The sequence below is a fragment of the Amblyomma americanum genome, chromosome 2, assembly GCF_052857255.1.
Source record: "Amblyomma americanum isolate KBUSLIRL-KWMA chromosome 2, ASM5285725v1, whole genome shotgun sequence".
NCBI classification, from domain to species: Eukaryota; Metazoa; Arthropoda; class Arachnida; order Ixodida; family Ixodidae; genus Amblyomma; species Amblyomma americanum.
This window is the reverse complement of record NC_135498.1, coordinates 69,936,700-69,951,609: the sequence shown is the minus strand read 5'-3', so window position 1 is coordinate 69,951,609 and position 14,910 is coordinate 69,936,700. Positions and strand designations below refer to the sequence as shown.

The 14,910-nt window shown below is 46.0% G+C and overlaps 1 protein-coding gene across 2 annotated transcripts in view; it reads right to left on the bottom strand.

Moving 5' to 3' along the window:
* LOC144121378 (calcium/calmodulin-dependent protein kinase kinase 1) overlaps positions 1 to 12,043 on the bottom strand; it is a 220,759-nt gene extending 208,716 nt beyond the window's left edge. For both annotated transcript variants that reach the window (XR_013312609.1, XM_077654573.1), the window contains exon 1: positions 11,553 to 12,043. Coding sequence is in view for 1 of the 2 variants with exons in the window: in XM_077654573.1 (XP_077510699.1) it covers positions 11,553 to 11,619 (67 nt within the window). In the remaining variant the exon portion in view is untranslated. The remainder of the gene's footprint in view (positions 1 to 11,552) is intronic.
* Positions 12,044 to 14,910: the final 2,867 nt, after the last annotated feature.

Below are 14,910 nucleotides of genomic sequence, written 5' to 3'. Positions count from 1 at the left end.
ATTCTGTAACAGTAAAGAGGAGCCGCCACCGGTATATCTAATACAAGGCCCTACTCTCGAGCAATAAGAGGCCGTGTTGATCAGATAAAACCTGGGCGTTCATACCAGGGTCATTGAACGGGCTACTGAGGTCGCACTCAGCCGTGGACTGATAGCCACCTAGCACGGATAAGCTGAATTTGCATTTTATAACGAAGCAAATGTTTTGCAATCCAATGCCCGAGTTCGAACTGTTACGGGTCAGTTTCTGAGCACACTGCGGACATGCTTGTTTCTCACTTCAATTTCAATTGGCTTGGCTAAATGAATAAAGAATGAATTGCGAAAGTAAAGAAATTAGACTGATAGTAACAAATTAAAAAAAATGCGTGCCTATCCCTCCCTCCTCCCTCATTCCACCCGTTTCGCGAAAATGCAAGAATATAATTAATTTCAAGACCGCGCACTTTGCCTCGCTGGCAAACAAAGCAAAAGAAGAAAAACAGGGCACAGATGGCGAGGTTGCCTCTTCAGCGCGCGTCAACTTTCTCCAAGTCAGCTCGCGCGCACCAATTTCAATTTCACCCACAAAGCTCTCACCCCTAGGGGCCGCAAACTCCAGAGCTGTTTAGCACAAACACGGGGTCGAGCAGGTAAAGTAAAGTCTAGGGGTTCACTATCCGCAGCAAACTCTGGGGGCACTTTGCCGTTCACTCCGAGGAGAGGAAACGAAGGCGGTGTACGAAGGTAAAAAATAAAAAGTGTGAATTCCGTTTTCAATGTAGAGAAGGGAAATCCGAAGGCGAGACAACTGACAACGTGAAGAGAAGAAGGGTATCTTCAGGCCTTGCTCTGAAAAAAAGGTGCTGGGCAAGCACAGCACCTTGACTGGCTAATGGAGCGGTCTCTTTTCGCTGTTTTTTTATTTTCAGCCGAACCCACCGTCCCCTCTTCAAGCTTTTTACTCCTGCTCTTACAAGCCGAGTCGTTCAATTCCACTGAAACGGCGAACTGGAAAGGAGTCGATAGAAGTTTCGAAACAAAATAAGAAACCTCCGGCATCTCTGATTAGCTACCCTTCTCTTGTTCAGATCTTTTCAAATACTTATCCATTAAGATTCTGAAGGCACGTTCTTGGAAGAGATTTTTCTGCACGTTTTTTTAGTGCAGCACCCTTCCTTGCGTCCGAGTGCTGCAAAACGCACGTCCCCCCCCCCCCCCCCCCCCCCTCCTCTTTTTATTCTGTCCCGTGGCCTTCTTTTCGGGCTAGGGGCGTCACGCAAAACCCTTTCATTTTAGCGGCTGCGGAGGTAGTCGCTGCGGGCATAATGCGCGGATTGTCTCGGTGGGGTGAAACTCGCTCCCGGGTTAGTCGAATAACTATAACCAGGCCACGGACGGTCCGCGCGAAACGCCAGCACAGGGAACCTGCGCTTTGCGTTTCGCTTGAAAATACTGTGTAAAAGGAAAAACAAAAACTTTTCTTCACATGAAAACTGTGTGCTTCGCTTTGTGCTCGGTTGCAGCAAATTCGGGACGCCGTAGAATTCGTAATCTTAACAAATGTGAGATCGTGAAGCAACTTGATCCCATTAAAACAGATGTTAAAGCGTACAGACGTTCTATGTGTTGAAATCTTATGATCTAGCTTTTTCGTAAAAACGTAATAGTTTCTGCAGACTTCAACGAAAATATAAATTTAGTTTTACTAGCGCGCCTCGAGTCAAAAGTGTAATGGTCGGTCTTTGGTGGCTTGATGCTTATTTTGCTTTATTTTGTAGCAATTAAGTTTCTTCACTTTTTAGTGAGAACAATAATAAATAATGTCTTCTCCTTACTAGAGTAGCATGAGTTACTCAACAAAGCCACCGCAATGCAGTTGAATGGACGAGTTCTCTGCTCGAACATTGGATGGGATAAGAAACAATTAAAATTATGGTTAGGAGTTGCCAGGAATCGTTAGGGTGCCACGCGGTTATTATACTCGTGAGTACTGTTGAAGTGAGCGGTGCCGCCAATAGGAAGGGGTACCCAGAGGCCTTAAGTAGGGCTTCAGTGCAGCAGGCAACATTCCCACGATAATAATCATAAGTCTTTTGGCCAACTTTGCGTGTCCGAGCTTAATGAGACTTTATCTAGTCATGCGGACATAGCAACTGAGGAATTTGACATACTGTACAGCGGGCGTCGCTTTACTGTTTCGCTTGTCTGGCCTTGATTATACTTGGCTCAAACGAATATCAATTGTGAAGGCCTCTATGCTAGTGATGCTCGCAACGTTAACGACCCGTGAGTTTTACATTTTACAGCGCTAACTATTAAAAGCATGGTGTGCACTGATCGCTCGTCCACCGTTCACATTACTGACGTCAAGACCATTCAACCAGCGGCAGAATGCGCCTTCAGTGATGTGAACAGAGCACATCTTGGATAACGCAAGCAGATCTAAAACCGTCTCTCCCGTGGCGGTTCTTTAGCTTTAACTCACGTTTTTACGTAAAAAGAAACCCCAGAAGCTAAGGGTAACAAGTTTTTATGCCTTTGAATTTTTTTCCTAAATTTGGCTTCACTGAACTACTTCATCTCAAATCTACGCTGCGCATGCGTTTGCCGAGGGAAGTAGCTATGACGGTCAGCTCTTAAGAGGCCTGGTCTCTGCCGGATGTCGCATTCGCGGGAACACAATCAAGAGGCCACAATTTGTGGCGCTTGTAATAGGCCCGGCATAGCCGTGTGTATTCATCACAAGCGATAGGCGCATATCCATAGGCGCGATCGTGTCAAGCAGGCCGTAGGCTGTTCGGTGGTGTAGTGGGCTGTCGTTTGATATCAGATATCGTCCACTCCAGCCGACTGCTGCAGTTTGCTTTTGTGAAACATCTTATGAAACAGCGATTTTGGCATCCGAAGTAACAAAATAAAACTCGCATGAATATTTTCTGAAAACTGAACGTTTTTTTTGGTGCGAAATGTAATATACGAATTCTCAATATACATTTTTATCAGATAACATTGAAACCGGCATCAGTTTCACTGAACAGTGGGCAAGTTTTATCTTTCGCGCATCGCCATTTTGACATACGTTTCTGTAATTGCTGCAGAAATGCAAAAGTGACAGCTGTCCTTGCGTGGTCAAGCAAACCTACATCGTTCATTCCCTGACGTTCCAAAGGATGAAAAAGTTAAACGGGCCACTTTTACTCGGAAAAATTTTGCGTGCATTCCTTAAGCAGGTGGTATTCAAATACAAAAAATATCAATTATTAGGAATCATCGCGCATCGCTTAGCTCCCTTCAAAACGAGAAAACCACGAGACCAAGCCAGAGGGCAATACGCCGTTCGAACACACACGTGCATTCCTTAAAGCGAAGAGCCAATGTCCGCACAGGGTGCTCCGCGAGAACAAAGAAAGAAAAAGGCAAGTGACGACGGCAGCAGGGAGAAAATGGGGCTTGCTCTAGGAATATGCTCAATCCTGGACGGACAGGGCGCAGATAAGGAGGATCTCGTTAATCATTTCGACGTCAGCGACCTGAGAACCTCATAAATATTCGCCAGCTGTCGACGGCGTGCATTGCTTGCGCCACCTTCACAGATCCGCGTCTATTGAATAAGACCTACCTTGCCGGAGACAAAGCGAACCTGCTTCTTGCTTTATCGTTTCTTTCCCTTCTGGCCCTGAAAAATAACGCAACACGTATGGTATTCCCAAGTGCGAGCAAGCTGAAACGCTCAACGCGGGAAGCAATCCGAAGCTACGGGTGCGATGTCGCGCGTCGACCGGATCATCCGAAATTTCGCACGCTGTGCAGATGTCGCTGGGCCTGGACAAGCCTGGAAGGTTATCGTAGTTGGTGGATCGGGTGTTTCATCAACACAGAGTTGCTTGCCAGTTGCATTGGCTGCGTGCCCAGTCCTGTTTCATATTTTCCATTCTTGACATGGGTTACGTAAAACCCACACTGCTGTAATGGCTCATTACATGAATTACCACACAGCCGACCAGGTACTCGTTTGAGGCTGCCGTGTCTTGCTGGCTCCTAAGCACGTTTTTTTTCTCATGTTATGTGATCTTGCCTAAGAAAATGTGCATGTTATTCAGTAGCCATGCTTGTAACTGCTTTGATTCTGGCCCACTTGGCAGCACGAATAAATTTTTAATTGAAGGAAACATGCGTACTGTGCGATGTCAGTGCACGTGAAATATCCCCAGGTGGTCAAAATTATTCCCACTACGGCACCTCTCTCTTCCTTTCGTCTTTCACTCCCTCCTTTATTCCTTCCCTTACGGCGCGGTTCAGGTGTCCAACGATATATGAGACAGGTACTGCGCCATTTCCTGTCCACAAAAACCAATTATTATAATTATTATTAGAAAAACATAAAAAGAAATCACCAGAATAAACCTTATACAGCAGGTGTGGTACAAAAATGGGAAAATCGGCGACCTATTTTTTTTTTTCTAGGTATTGATAAAGATTTGTTCTTTACAGCAGCAACGCCTGTGAAGGCCATAGCGCGCCATACGATCTCAAGTGAAGAATAAATGTTATTGAAACAATAAAACCGCATACGTGTGTACATAACACAATGCGAGGGGTCAAGTACTGAGTAAATAACGAAGGAAAACTAATTACGAGAAATACAGGTTAGCATTTTTTGGAGTGCACGCATGGTAACTCGCCGAAAACACTTTTGCGTTCGTTGGCACTGAAATATCCTGATCACGATTGTTTATAATTAGTTAAGTTTTATATTTTGTTGATGACGCCGGTGCTAGTTTGCGCATAATTTTGACATTTATTCCGCGCCACTCTGCTTTTGATAATGCAGTCATCATCTCTAATAGAGCAACGAACTGCCTGAAAGGGGTGCAAAAATCTCTGTTCGTGCCTCTAATAAGAATAAAGGTGACAAACATGCGAAATGATTGTGTATTATGGACCTACCCTTGTAGATATCACAGAATTTACGCCAAGACAGCCTTCGACAATGTGAAAGACCACGAGATTTAGATAACCTTTGATCTTTGCTGGTAACCATTCATGACTGAGGTCTTTGGTGTTGGCGGATATCATTCACATCACGGCCTGTAAGCCATCCTTGATACGGTACTACAAACTCTGTGCTCGAAAGTACACCATCAAAGAGGGCACGAACAAGCATGCGCTGTGTGCTTTCGAAAACACAGCGTTTGCAGTTTTAGTTCAAGGGTGCTTTACCCTGCGTGATGAGAATATCCACCTACACGAAAGCTCGCAGTGATGACTGGCTACCAGCAGAGATGAAAAGTTTTAAATTTCATCTGAACTTTCAGACTGTCCAAAGCTGACTCGTCTTATGGCCCACACTTTTTTTGCGAAGCGGTCGGCTAATATTCAAGTAAAACTTGTTGTTATGATGCTTCTTGCCATTCTAGAAAAATAACGCTTTAAGTCAAGTAAGCACGATCCTGTTCCGACGTTACTCATTTCTAAGAACTATGCAGCCTAAAAAAAGAGTTCTAATGAAAACATCCCTTCACGTTCGAATGTGCGCTCATGAGGCTCGAAAAAAAAACAGCCATGCAGCCTCAATGCCTTTAGCCTCACGAGTCTGTAGTCTCAATGCGATGTTTTCGTTCTCTCGCATTCTGGGAAGCCATTGCTGTTAAGTATTGGCTGAATGTGGAAAAAAGAAAAAAAAATGCTAGCACTCAACAGCGAAGCCTCACATGCGTTTCGCCGCGCGGTGCGCGAAGCCCTGCTGTTAAAACGCATCAGGTCTCACAATGAAACGAAAATGCGTAGTCGCCTACGTACGTCGCGCCTCCTTTGAAAAACAGCACGTGCGTTTGCTTTCTGCACGAACAGTTGAAAGGAGATAGAAGCTGTTCGCTTATTTATGGATTCTGTTTCGCGCAGTTACTTCATTAAATTGTACTCCGAGTACCGGCGTAAAAGAGCTCAGCGAAGTCCTATCCGTCTGACGTTATTGGATTCGCACGTGCTAGCTGCTTTCGCGTCCTGTTGGCGACTGGAAGAACTAGTGATTTACTTTCTTTGAGTTCATTAGCCTCCCACTGTGCCACTTCTCGCATGGGTAGGATTCATTTCTTTGAGGAAATCCTGTTGCGTTTAACTCTGGAAGCGAACTGGCAGTTCGGACAGCGTTCGTGAAACTAGGTCAAGGTTGCAGTCTTTTGAAGTAAACAGAGTTGAATTGAGCTAGTTTGAAATGGTGTCAGGAAAGATTATTGCTTTCGAGACAATAATCTCTTTAAAATCCACGAGAATTCATCTGGAAGCCAGTTTGGGCAATACCTTATAGTCCTGATAGAGAAAAGGCAAGCGTATCAGAGGGCGGCGGAAATTTAGGTTGGCGGATGAGATCAAGAAGTTTGCGGGGATACGTAGACCACATCTGGCGAAGGACGGGGTTAATTGAAGAGACGAAGAGACATTGGACAGGCATTTTCCTTGAAGTGGGCGTTGTCAGGTTGATGATGACGATGAAACATCAAACGTATGGTAAAAAACTGTGGTCGCTTTGAAGGACCACCGTAGGGGTTCACAATGAGCTGAAATGCTGTAGAAAAATCCAGTGTTCAGTTGTTGGCTGGGACCTGAAAGGTGTACAGACATAAAGGTTTTAGCTGTGTCAGTTTATTTGCTTTGAAAGAGTCCTACGTGGCTAGAATTTGTGAAAATGCGCTGAAAACACCAGTGCGCAGCGATAATTATTCACGAACGATTTTGTACCGGTACATTCGGTATCTTCTGGAGCCTGCACAGAAGTGCACATCGACTTTACAATTGACCTGCCAACCTGGTTCATCACATTCTTGATGATTCCGGCGACGCCGACCTGCACTAGATGTTCCTTTCAACAAGAAGTGGGTTCGGTGACGACACGTTGCTTTGAAAAAGTGCACCTTGACGTCGTTCGATGCAGGTTGAAATGCCGAGCAGCTATTTGGAGAACAAGATTGAATTGCATGCACTGAGGGGAACGTAATTTAATCATTACGTTGCACTCAATGCATGCGGTTTAATCTTGTTAGAAAGCATTACCTCACGCCCATGAAACAAATCACATCGTTTTTTTTTTGCGAGAGGTTTTTGTCTGAACTCCTTTAATGGCCAACTGCAAAGAAATTTTTCTTCCGGTAGGATGCCTCCCCATGTGCCGTGTACATCATAAAACCAACATTGAGAAATATTCACGGTTGTTAGAGGACTACTGCTGCTGTTAAAAGCATTATAAAAACTCTGAAGTTGTTGACGTGTGCACCTGGGGGGCGTGTAGAGCAGTTAGGACACTTTCCAGACATGATTTAGGTGCTGGAATCTGAATACATATGGGAATATATTGGTGAGAAGGCTGGAATGTACTCTGTTTGCCAAAACTATCCGAGCAGAAGGTTTTTGCTTCTAAATTGTATAACGGACCCGTTACTGCACTCCTAAAGATGTAAAGGGCAGCCATAAGTGCTCTGCTACGTGGCTAGGAAACAAACCACATGTGCCCGGTTACTTTTGGCAAAGACTATACCTTGCGGCGGGCCGTACGAGGTTTGGTGCTGTCGCAGAATATTTGAAAATTTCGGGTGTGATTACCACGCCAAAAATATTGTGTGGCCGTCGGGGGCACAAAAGCACAGACGAAACAGGAACGCGCATGTGCTTCCGACGCACTGGAAAAAGCGAACGTTGCGCTTGTATGTCGATGTATTTTCTTTTACGTGGCTTTCCCTGGATTGCTCGTCTGGTTTGCTCTGAGTAGATGGAAAGTATGCATCCTGTGAACCGATTTGAGCCAAAAATATTATAAAAGAAAGATGTACTACCAGCGTCATCCATCTCCCTTCAGGTACATATGGACGAGAAAAAAACGCGAGGGAAGAAAAAATGCCCAGTTTATGAGCTCTAGCATCGCTGTAAGAAAACAAGTTGTGGGACTAGTTGATGAAGCATGATTTCGTGAACAAGTTTCTTGAAGAACTTCAACTTTTGCTTTTGAGGCAACAACAACAAAAACTTCTTCAAGAAACCAAGCATCGCTGTAAATAAATGCCATCAGCGTTCGCGTAGCCCGTAGTATATGCCAGTACCGCGTTCCTGCTCGCTGATGATTTTACGGGAAGCAGTCAGGTGCCGAAACATCCCAATACGGGGATTGGTGGTCCCCGAGTGTTCCCGTTTTTGCGCCACTTCCAGCATTTACTTGTAGCCACCCGTTTTCTTTCGGTTTGAAAAGCGGCTATTCTGGCGTCCTGACGCCGTCAGTTCTATTACGAATGCAATACTTTGTGCTAGGACTCCCTCGTGATATACCAATATTAAAAAAAAAAATAACTCACTTTACCATGGGAAGAATTTCGTTATTGTTAGCCTTTGATACGCTATACGTGATTGTGACCTCTAGACCAGTTTGGTTAGTCACTGTTTATTTTAATTTTGATCGAAAACAAAACACTTCAACTCGGTAGTCTCATTGCTCCGTCCGCCCGTGTGGATACAACGCACGATTGGACAGCTTAACAGGTAACAATAAAGATATTGTTTACCTCTAATGCGGTTCACAGAAGCCACGTACGCTTGAGCCTGGCTTGGTGAAAAATTCATGCCGGCTCTATAAGCCACTGCCAGCTTCTTGTTGTCTCTTTCGTTGCTTCAGAGCGCAAGGCGTCGCTGTCATGGCCTTGTGCAACCATGTCACCGCACAAGAGCCGCCACTTGCGAAACCTTTCTCTGTTCCTTACTACAAATAAAACTTTATTCTTCTGCTTGATGCAGAAATACAAACATTAACGAAAGAACAATTCCCCTGAACACATTTTTGCAACCGCACTATCTTATTCTTTAAGTCACTAATATGAATGAGTAGGTACGTTGCTTCGTTTGCTCCTCCAAGTCACAGACACTACTAGAATATCAATTTTCAAAACAGCACTAAGAGTGAGATCATTTATCATTAAGGCGTCTACGAAAGCCACGAGTTCCAATTATTGCCATTCTCTTCAGTGTGACGTACTCACATACGAAATGAGAAAGAGTCTAAGTTGGTAAAAGACAGATTTGATTAGGGCCGTTGAATTTCTAATCATCATTGTCACACCATTAGCCTGACAAAGCCCACTGGAGCACGAAGGGCCTCTCCATAATCTTTATAACTAACCCTACCAGGTGCCAGTGGCGGCAGCCTTAGCGCAAACATCCTGACCTCATCTGTCCACCTAAATTTCTGCTGCACCCTGCTGCACTGTTGCATTCCTAGTTTACGCTGTTCAGGATAAACCACTACCTATAGGGCACTGCAGGTAGAGCGCTATGGTGTAGAATACGCCACTAAAATGCACCAAATTGCCCGCAAAACTAAATATAGAGATGGCAGCATATTGCCTCAACACTCTCTAGCTTTAAGTAAGAAAATAAATATTCTGCATCGCCTACAGGCAACGAATGATCTAGCACAGCCGTCAGTTATTCTTTACAAAAACGTGTGCTATCTTCTACATGCATCTGCTCTCAGAACCTGCTTGAAATCTGGTTCGCAAACGAAAAAAAAGATTCAAGGCGCACTTTGTCTATATTTCTTAAAATCTATTCCTTCTGACAACATCTGCGACGTTTTTCTTCGGCAGTTGAGTAAGAAAGAGGGTTGATATCACAAATGATTGCAATATCATAAGAGAAGATGAATTCAGTTTAAAAGTCCAATAGTGTGTGCTGTTTTCTGTGGATTAGGCCATCTTTCCGTATGCTCTTTATGATGGGGATCGTGAAGGGAAAATGCATATTGCCAAATTGCGCTGCAACAAAAAGAAGAGCTTAGGGCACCATGAAAATCAACATAAGCCTTCTAAAAGATGCCAGTAATAAGGGCACACAATAATACTTTATTTTTCATTCAGGAAATGAAAAAAAAACTGGCTGGCGGTTTACCTTTGCTAAGCACAAAATATTGTGCAAAAGCATAGCTTTTTGCAGGCGGACACCACCGCCGTGTACATCAAAGCGCGATTGACGGGTCCGCTGACCCAGGACTCCAGTTATGCGTACTTTGTTTCCTTAAAATCAACGGAGTCTAAACTTTTAGCTGGTTTTGAGGAAACGAAAGGCGCATAATTGTCTCAATTTGTAGCAGGACGCCGCCGTCTACTCGCAGCCAGATTGAGGTGTCCACTGACCTAGTAAGCCAGTGACACTTGCTACTCATAGGCTTCAAACACAGCCGAAACTCGGAGAGTGCGGCTAGAAGTGCTTTCGACTCAAATGCAAATGCAAATAGGTTTATGGGGAAAGGAAATGGCGTAGTATTTGTCTCACATATAGGCGGACACCTAAATCACGCCGTAAGGAAAGGGATAAAGGAGGGAGTGAAAGAAGAAAGGAAGAAAGGGGAGCCGTGGTGGAGGGCTCTGGAATAATTTAGACCACCTGGGGACCTTCAACGTGCGCTGACATCGCACAGCACACGGGTGCCTTAGAGTTTCACCTTCATCGAAACGCCGCCACCGCGTTCGGGTTCGAACCTGGAAACTCCGGATCAGTAGCCGAGCGCCCTAACCACTGAGCGACCGCGGCGGGTATGGAATACAAAGGAAAAACTTTTGGCTCCAATCTACGCTGGGTAATAAAATACCCTGGTAATGAAATACGCTTGGTAACAAGATAATACGCTGGGTAAAAAGAAGGGTAATAGCAAGTGTACACTGACAGCTTGATCTTAGTCAAGACTCAGCTGGAAAAAGGCAGCCCAGCCTTTTCTAGCGGCACCTGGTGTTGTATATCAGGTGGTCAATGATTTAGACGAAAAAACATCAAAATTTGTTTTTGAGCAAATGAAATGGTCCTGTAATTGTCTCAAACCTCATTGGACACCCGAACCTTGCCGTAAGGGAAGTGAGGTGGGAGTGAAAGATAAGACAGAGAAAGATATGCCGTAGTGGTGGGCTTCGGAATCATTTCGACCTCTTGGGGATCTTCAAGGTGCACTGAAATCGCCGAGCACACGGGCGCGTTTGCATTTTGCCTTCATCGAAAGGCGGCAATTATTGAGTTTAGGACATCCGTACGGCCTCAACTGAAAAGTAATCAATTGTTCTGGCACGAGAGAAGCACGAGAAGAAACGCACTGCCTCTCGCCGGATCAGGTGTATGTTTGAATTACCGCAAATGCTAGTGAAAGCTCATGCCGAATACACATGGTGGTGCTATTCCAGTGAAAATATAGGCGAGGAAGAGAAACATTTTAAATAACTGAGACGAGCGCGAATAAAGCAAAGGAACCAGCGCTAACGGTAGCTGGTAACTTCGTACCTTAATTTACTAATTACCTCTTCCGTTCTGCCTGTACCTTGCATGATGTAAGTACCAGTATTCCGCTAAGGCATGCAGTCCAAAGAAAATTACTGACTTCATTAAGAAGTCCTCCTGTAGAGGCGAAGTTGAAAGAGCTTTACCACTCTATGTACACATCATTTTAAGGACTTTTCAACACTTGCAATGCAGAGGCTGTCGTTTCTGGTAACCAGTTCTTCACTTAGCGAAGAGAATTAATAAGAACCAAACTCGAAGGGCCAGCTCACCCGTGCTCTCTGCTGACGTTGCCATCCCCGTGTTGGGGTCCTGCAGCGTCTCAGTCTTCACAGTCATCGCAGCTCATGCACCCAGCGGCGCCGCCCAGGTTGCCAGCAGCGTCGGGCAGCAGTAGAAGGGGCAGCAGCGTGGAGTGGCCAAAACAAACAGTACGCGCTCTCACGCACCCCGGCACCGTCATTCGGGGCGAGCGCGCAGCCACGCCGCTACGGCGGCGTGCGCGCCGGTTTGCCGGCATGGAAAGCCACAACCCGTGACTGCGGTGCACTCACAGAGGGGAAAAAACCGACGGACGATAGCGCCGACAACGCGATCAGCGCAGAGTACAGCTCTCCGATGCAAAGGGAGACCTCGGGCGTGAGCGCGCCGTTAGCCGAAGAGGGATCCCACGGCAACCTGCTGCCACGAGAGCGTCGCCGCCTGGGCGAGGCCCACAACAGCGGCTGTTGCTGGCGGCGCGGCCGAAGGAGCCGCGCATTCTGGGATCCCCAATACGGATCAAACTCCGAGCGCGTGGTTCCGTTTTGATCACGTGGCCACTGATCCTCGTCCTCCTTCTCTTTTATCGCTCCCTCTTTCCCTCGGCCTTGCCTTTCCCTAGAGGCGGACCAATCGGTGCGAGGAAGGCGCCGGCCGCACGGCGTGGTTTTCGTTGCCTGGCAACCAACACCGTGGACTCCGCGCTTCTGTCTTTTCCCTTTTCTCCGCGTGTGTGCGGGAACTCTCCCAACAGGTAGGGAAAGCGAGGAAGGCGAGCACCTTGTCGAGCTTTTTCGCCGCGCGGCCTAGATTCGGGACAACGGGTCGCCGACCTGCGATATGGGGAATTCTGAATGGTTCCGGACACGGCAGGCACGCGATCGGTTTCGGTGCCTTAGAAGCAAACATAAAACTGAAATCCTATTCCTATTTTCTGAAGCGCAGTGATGAGTGCAGCGCATGGAAAAGAGAAGCTTGAACTTCATCAGGAGTATGAAGCCGCTTTTATTAGTTGTAGAAACGAAAAGAAAATAGAAAGCAGCCTCTTGTTTCTCGAACATCTTCAGACATCACGAATATCTTAACTTTACATTATTTTGTTCCTTCGTTGCACCTGTCATTCAATAAACGGAAAGCGTCTTTACAGAAGCATTTTCATACAGAGCAAAATATGATCGCTATCATCGAAACCGAACGGTGTCATTGACAAAAATATTCGCTTACAACTCTCAGTTCACTTCCCTGCCACTCATCAATGAAGAATCTTCGCTCAGAAATCTTCGTTCATAATCTTGAGTCACAAAAATGTTCTCTCTCAGACAGCTTTTTATTTGTACGCAGTGCTGTTTCCGGTAAAATGTGCAGGAGTGATGACAATTAGGTTTTTTGTGCCGAGTGATTTTTCCAGTTCTCCAAACTTCCTTTAACTTCTCCAATGCATATCGCACGTCATGAGCTCTGCACCAATATTTACCTCAATAAAGCATTCCATTTTTGCTTCAAAAGTGAAAATGAATAATTAGCAAGAAATTACAGCGTAAATGAAGATTTCTTTGGAGATTTCCGAGGAAAAAGAAATATGTCATTCCTTTTTATTCATGTACGTATTTATTGACTAGAATTTTTAAACCTTTTGTTTAAGCTCTGTTTCAGTCACAATTTATTAGGAACGAAAATTTCTTCATTAATTATTCAGTTGCTCAGGCAGAAATACCGGGACCAAACGTGATCAAACAGCGTTCCACCTACAAGCCAGTCACACCGCTCAAGAGAGCACTGGACAGAAAAAAAAGAACTCAGCAAAGGAAACGGCGGTCATTAGGAATGTAGGGCACAAAGCCGAGTACGACAAAGACATGGAGGGGGCGCGGGGAGGCAAGGAAGCCTTTCATAGCCGCAGGAAAAAACTTCCCGACTCCAAAGAGGGCGATTGTTTTCGGAAGAGGTCAAGGAGCCCGTATCTTTATGCTCCCGTTCACTTCCACCGAACCGCGGTCTTTAGAGACATTTTCGGGGAAGAGTGTACCATCGTTGCGGGGGCACTAGGCATTATGTATAAAGAGATAGAAAGACTGAAAGAAGCTGGGTTAACCAGAGGGCACCTCCTAAGCCGCCCTATATATATTTATTGTCATAGTATGTCCTTTGAAAGAAGTCCCGGAGACAGCCGAGAAGATGGAGGGGAAGAAATCGGCCCGCTTCTATTCCTTTGTTCCGTCGTCATGGAGAACGCCTCGCCGAAGCATTGTATGCACCCCCCCCCCCCCCCCTCTGCACCTATGTAAATAATGAAATAGCGTGCTGGCCGGCTCAAGCGGGGGTCTCAGATTGTTTTTTCTTTCCTTCCATCTTCCCTGCTTCTCCCGCTTGGATTCCTTTTGCTCCGCTGCTTCTCCCGTCCTGCCTCATTTCCGCGACCTCGCGCGCGCGCTGCCTCTAGGCCATAAGCTCTGCTGTCTTTCAGAGTTCTCGATAAGGAACGGCGCTTCGCAGTTGTCCGGACTGGATTAACCATGAGGCTGGCTGACCTTTTCCTTGAGAAGGGAAACGAAAGGGCGTCCGCAAGTTGGATACTGCCTTGGAAGACAATCGCGCTCGCTTGGCTCAAATCTCGGCGAGTCCTGCTGAAATTGTTACTAAGCTGTCGTTAGTTGCATCTACATGGCGAGACTTAACATCATGATTTTCCTGGTGAGAACAGCTTCGCAACTATATTGCGCGAGAACAAAACTTAAAAAGCAGGAGTATGTGTTTCAAGTGCCTCAAAAATTCCAGCGTTATAGCATCTGAAGCTGCTTTTATGCGAAACTGGGTTCTTCAGATGTCTCGAACGGGAAAAGGCGACGAAGCACGAGCACTGATATTAAACTCGAAAAGGAATTGGCGGTCAATTTCCGTAGTTAGGCTGAATGTGAATTAGGGGGCTAGCACTTTGGTTTCGATGAAGGATTATAAAACACACACGCGCGCGCGCGTCACGCACGCACGCACGCACCGACACACACACACACACACACACACACACACACACACACACACACACACACACACACACACACACACACACACACACACACACACACACACACACACACACACACACACACACACACACACACACACACACACACACACACACACACACACACACACACACACACACACACACACACACACACACACACACACACACACACACACACACACACACACACACACACACACACACACACACACACACACACACACACACACACACACACACACACACACACACACACACACACACACACACACACACACACACACACACACACACACACACACACACACACACACACACACACACACACACACACACACACACAC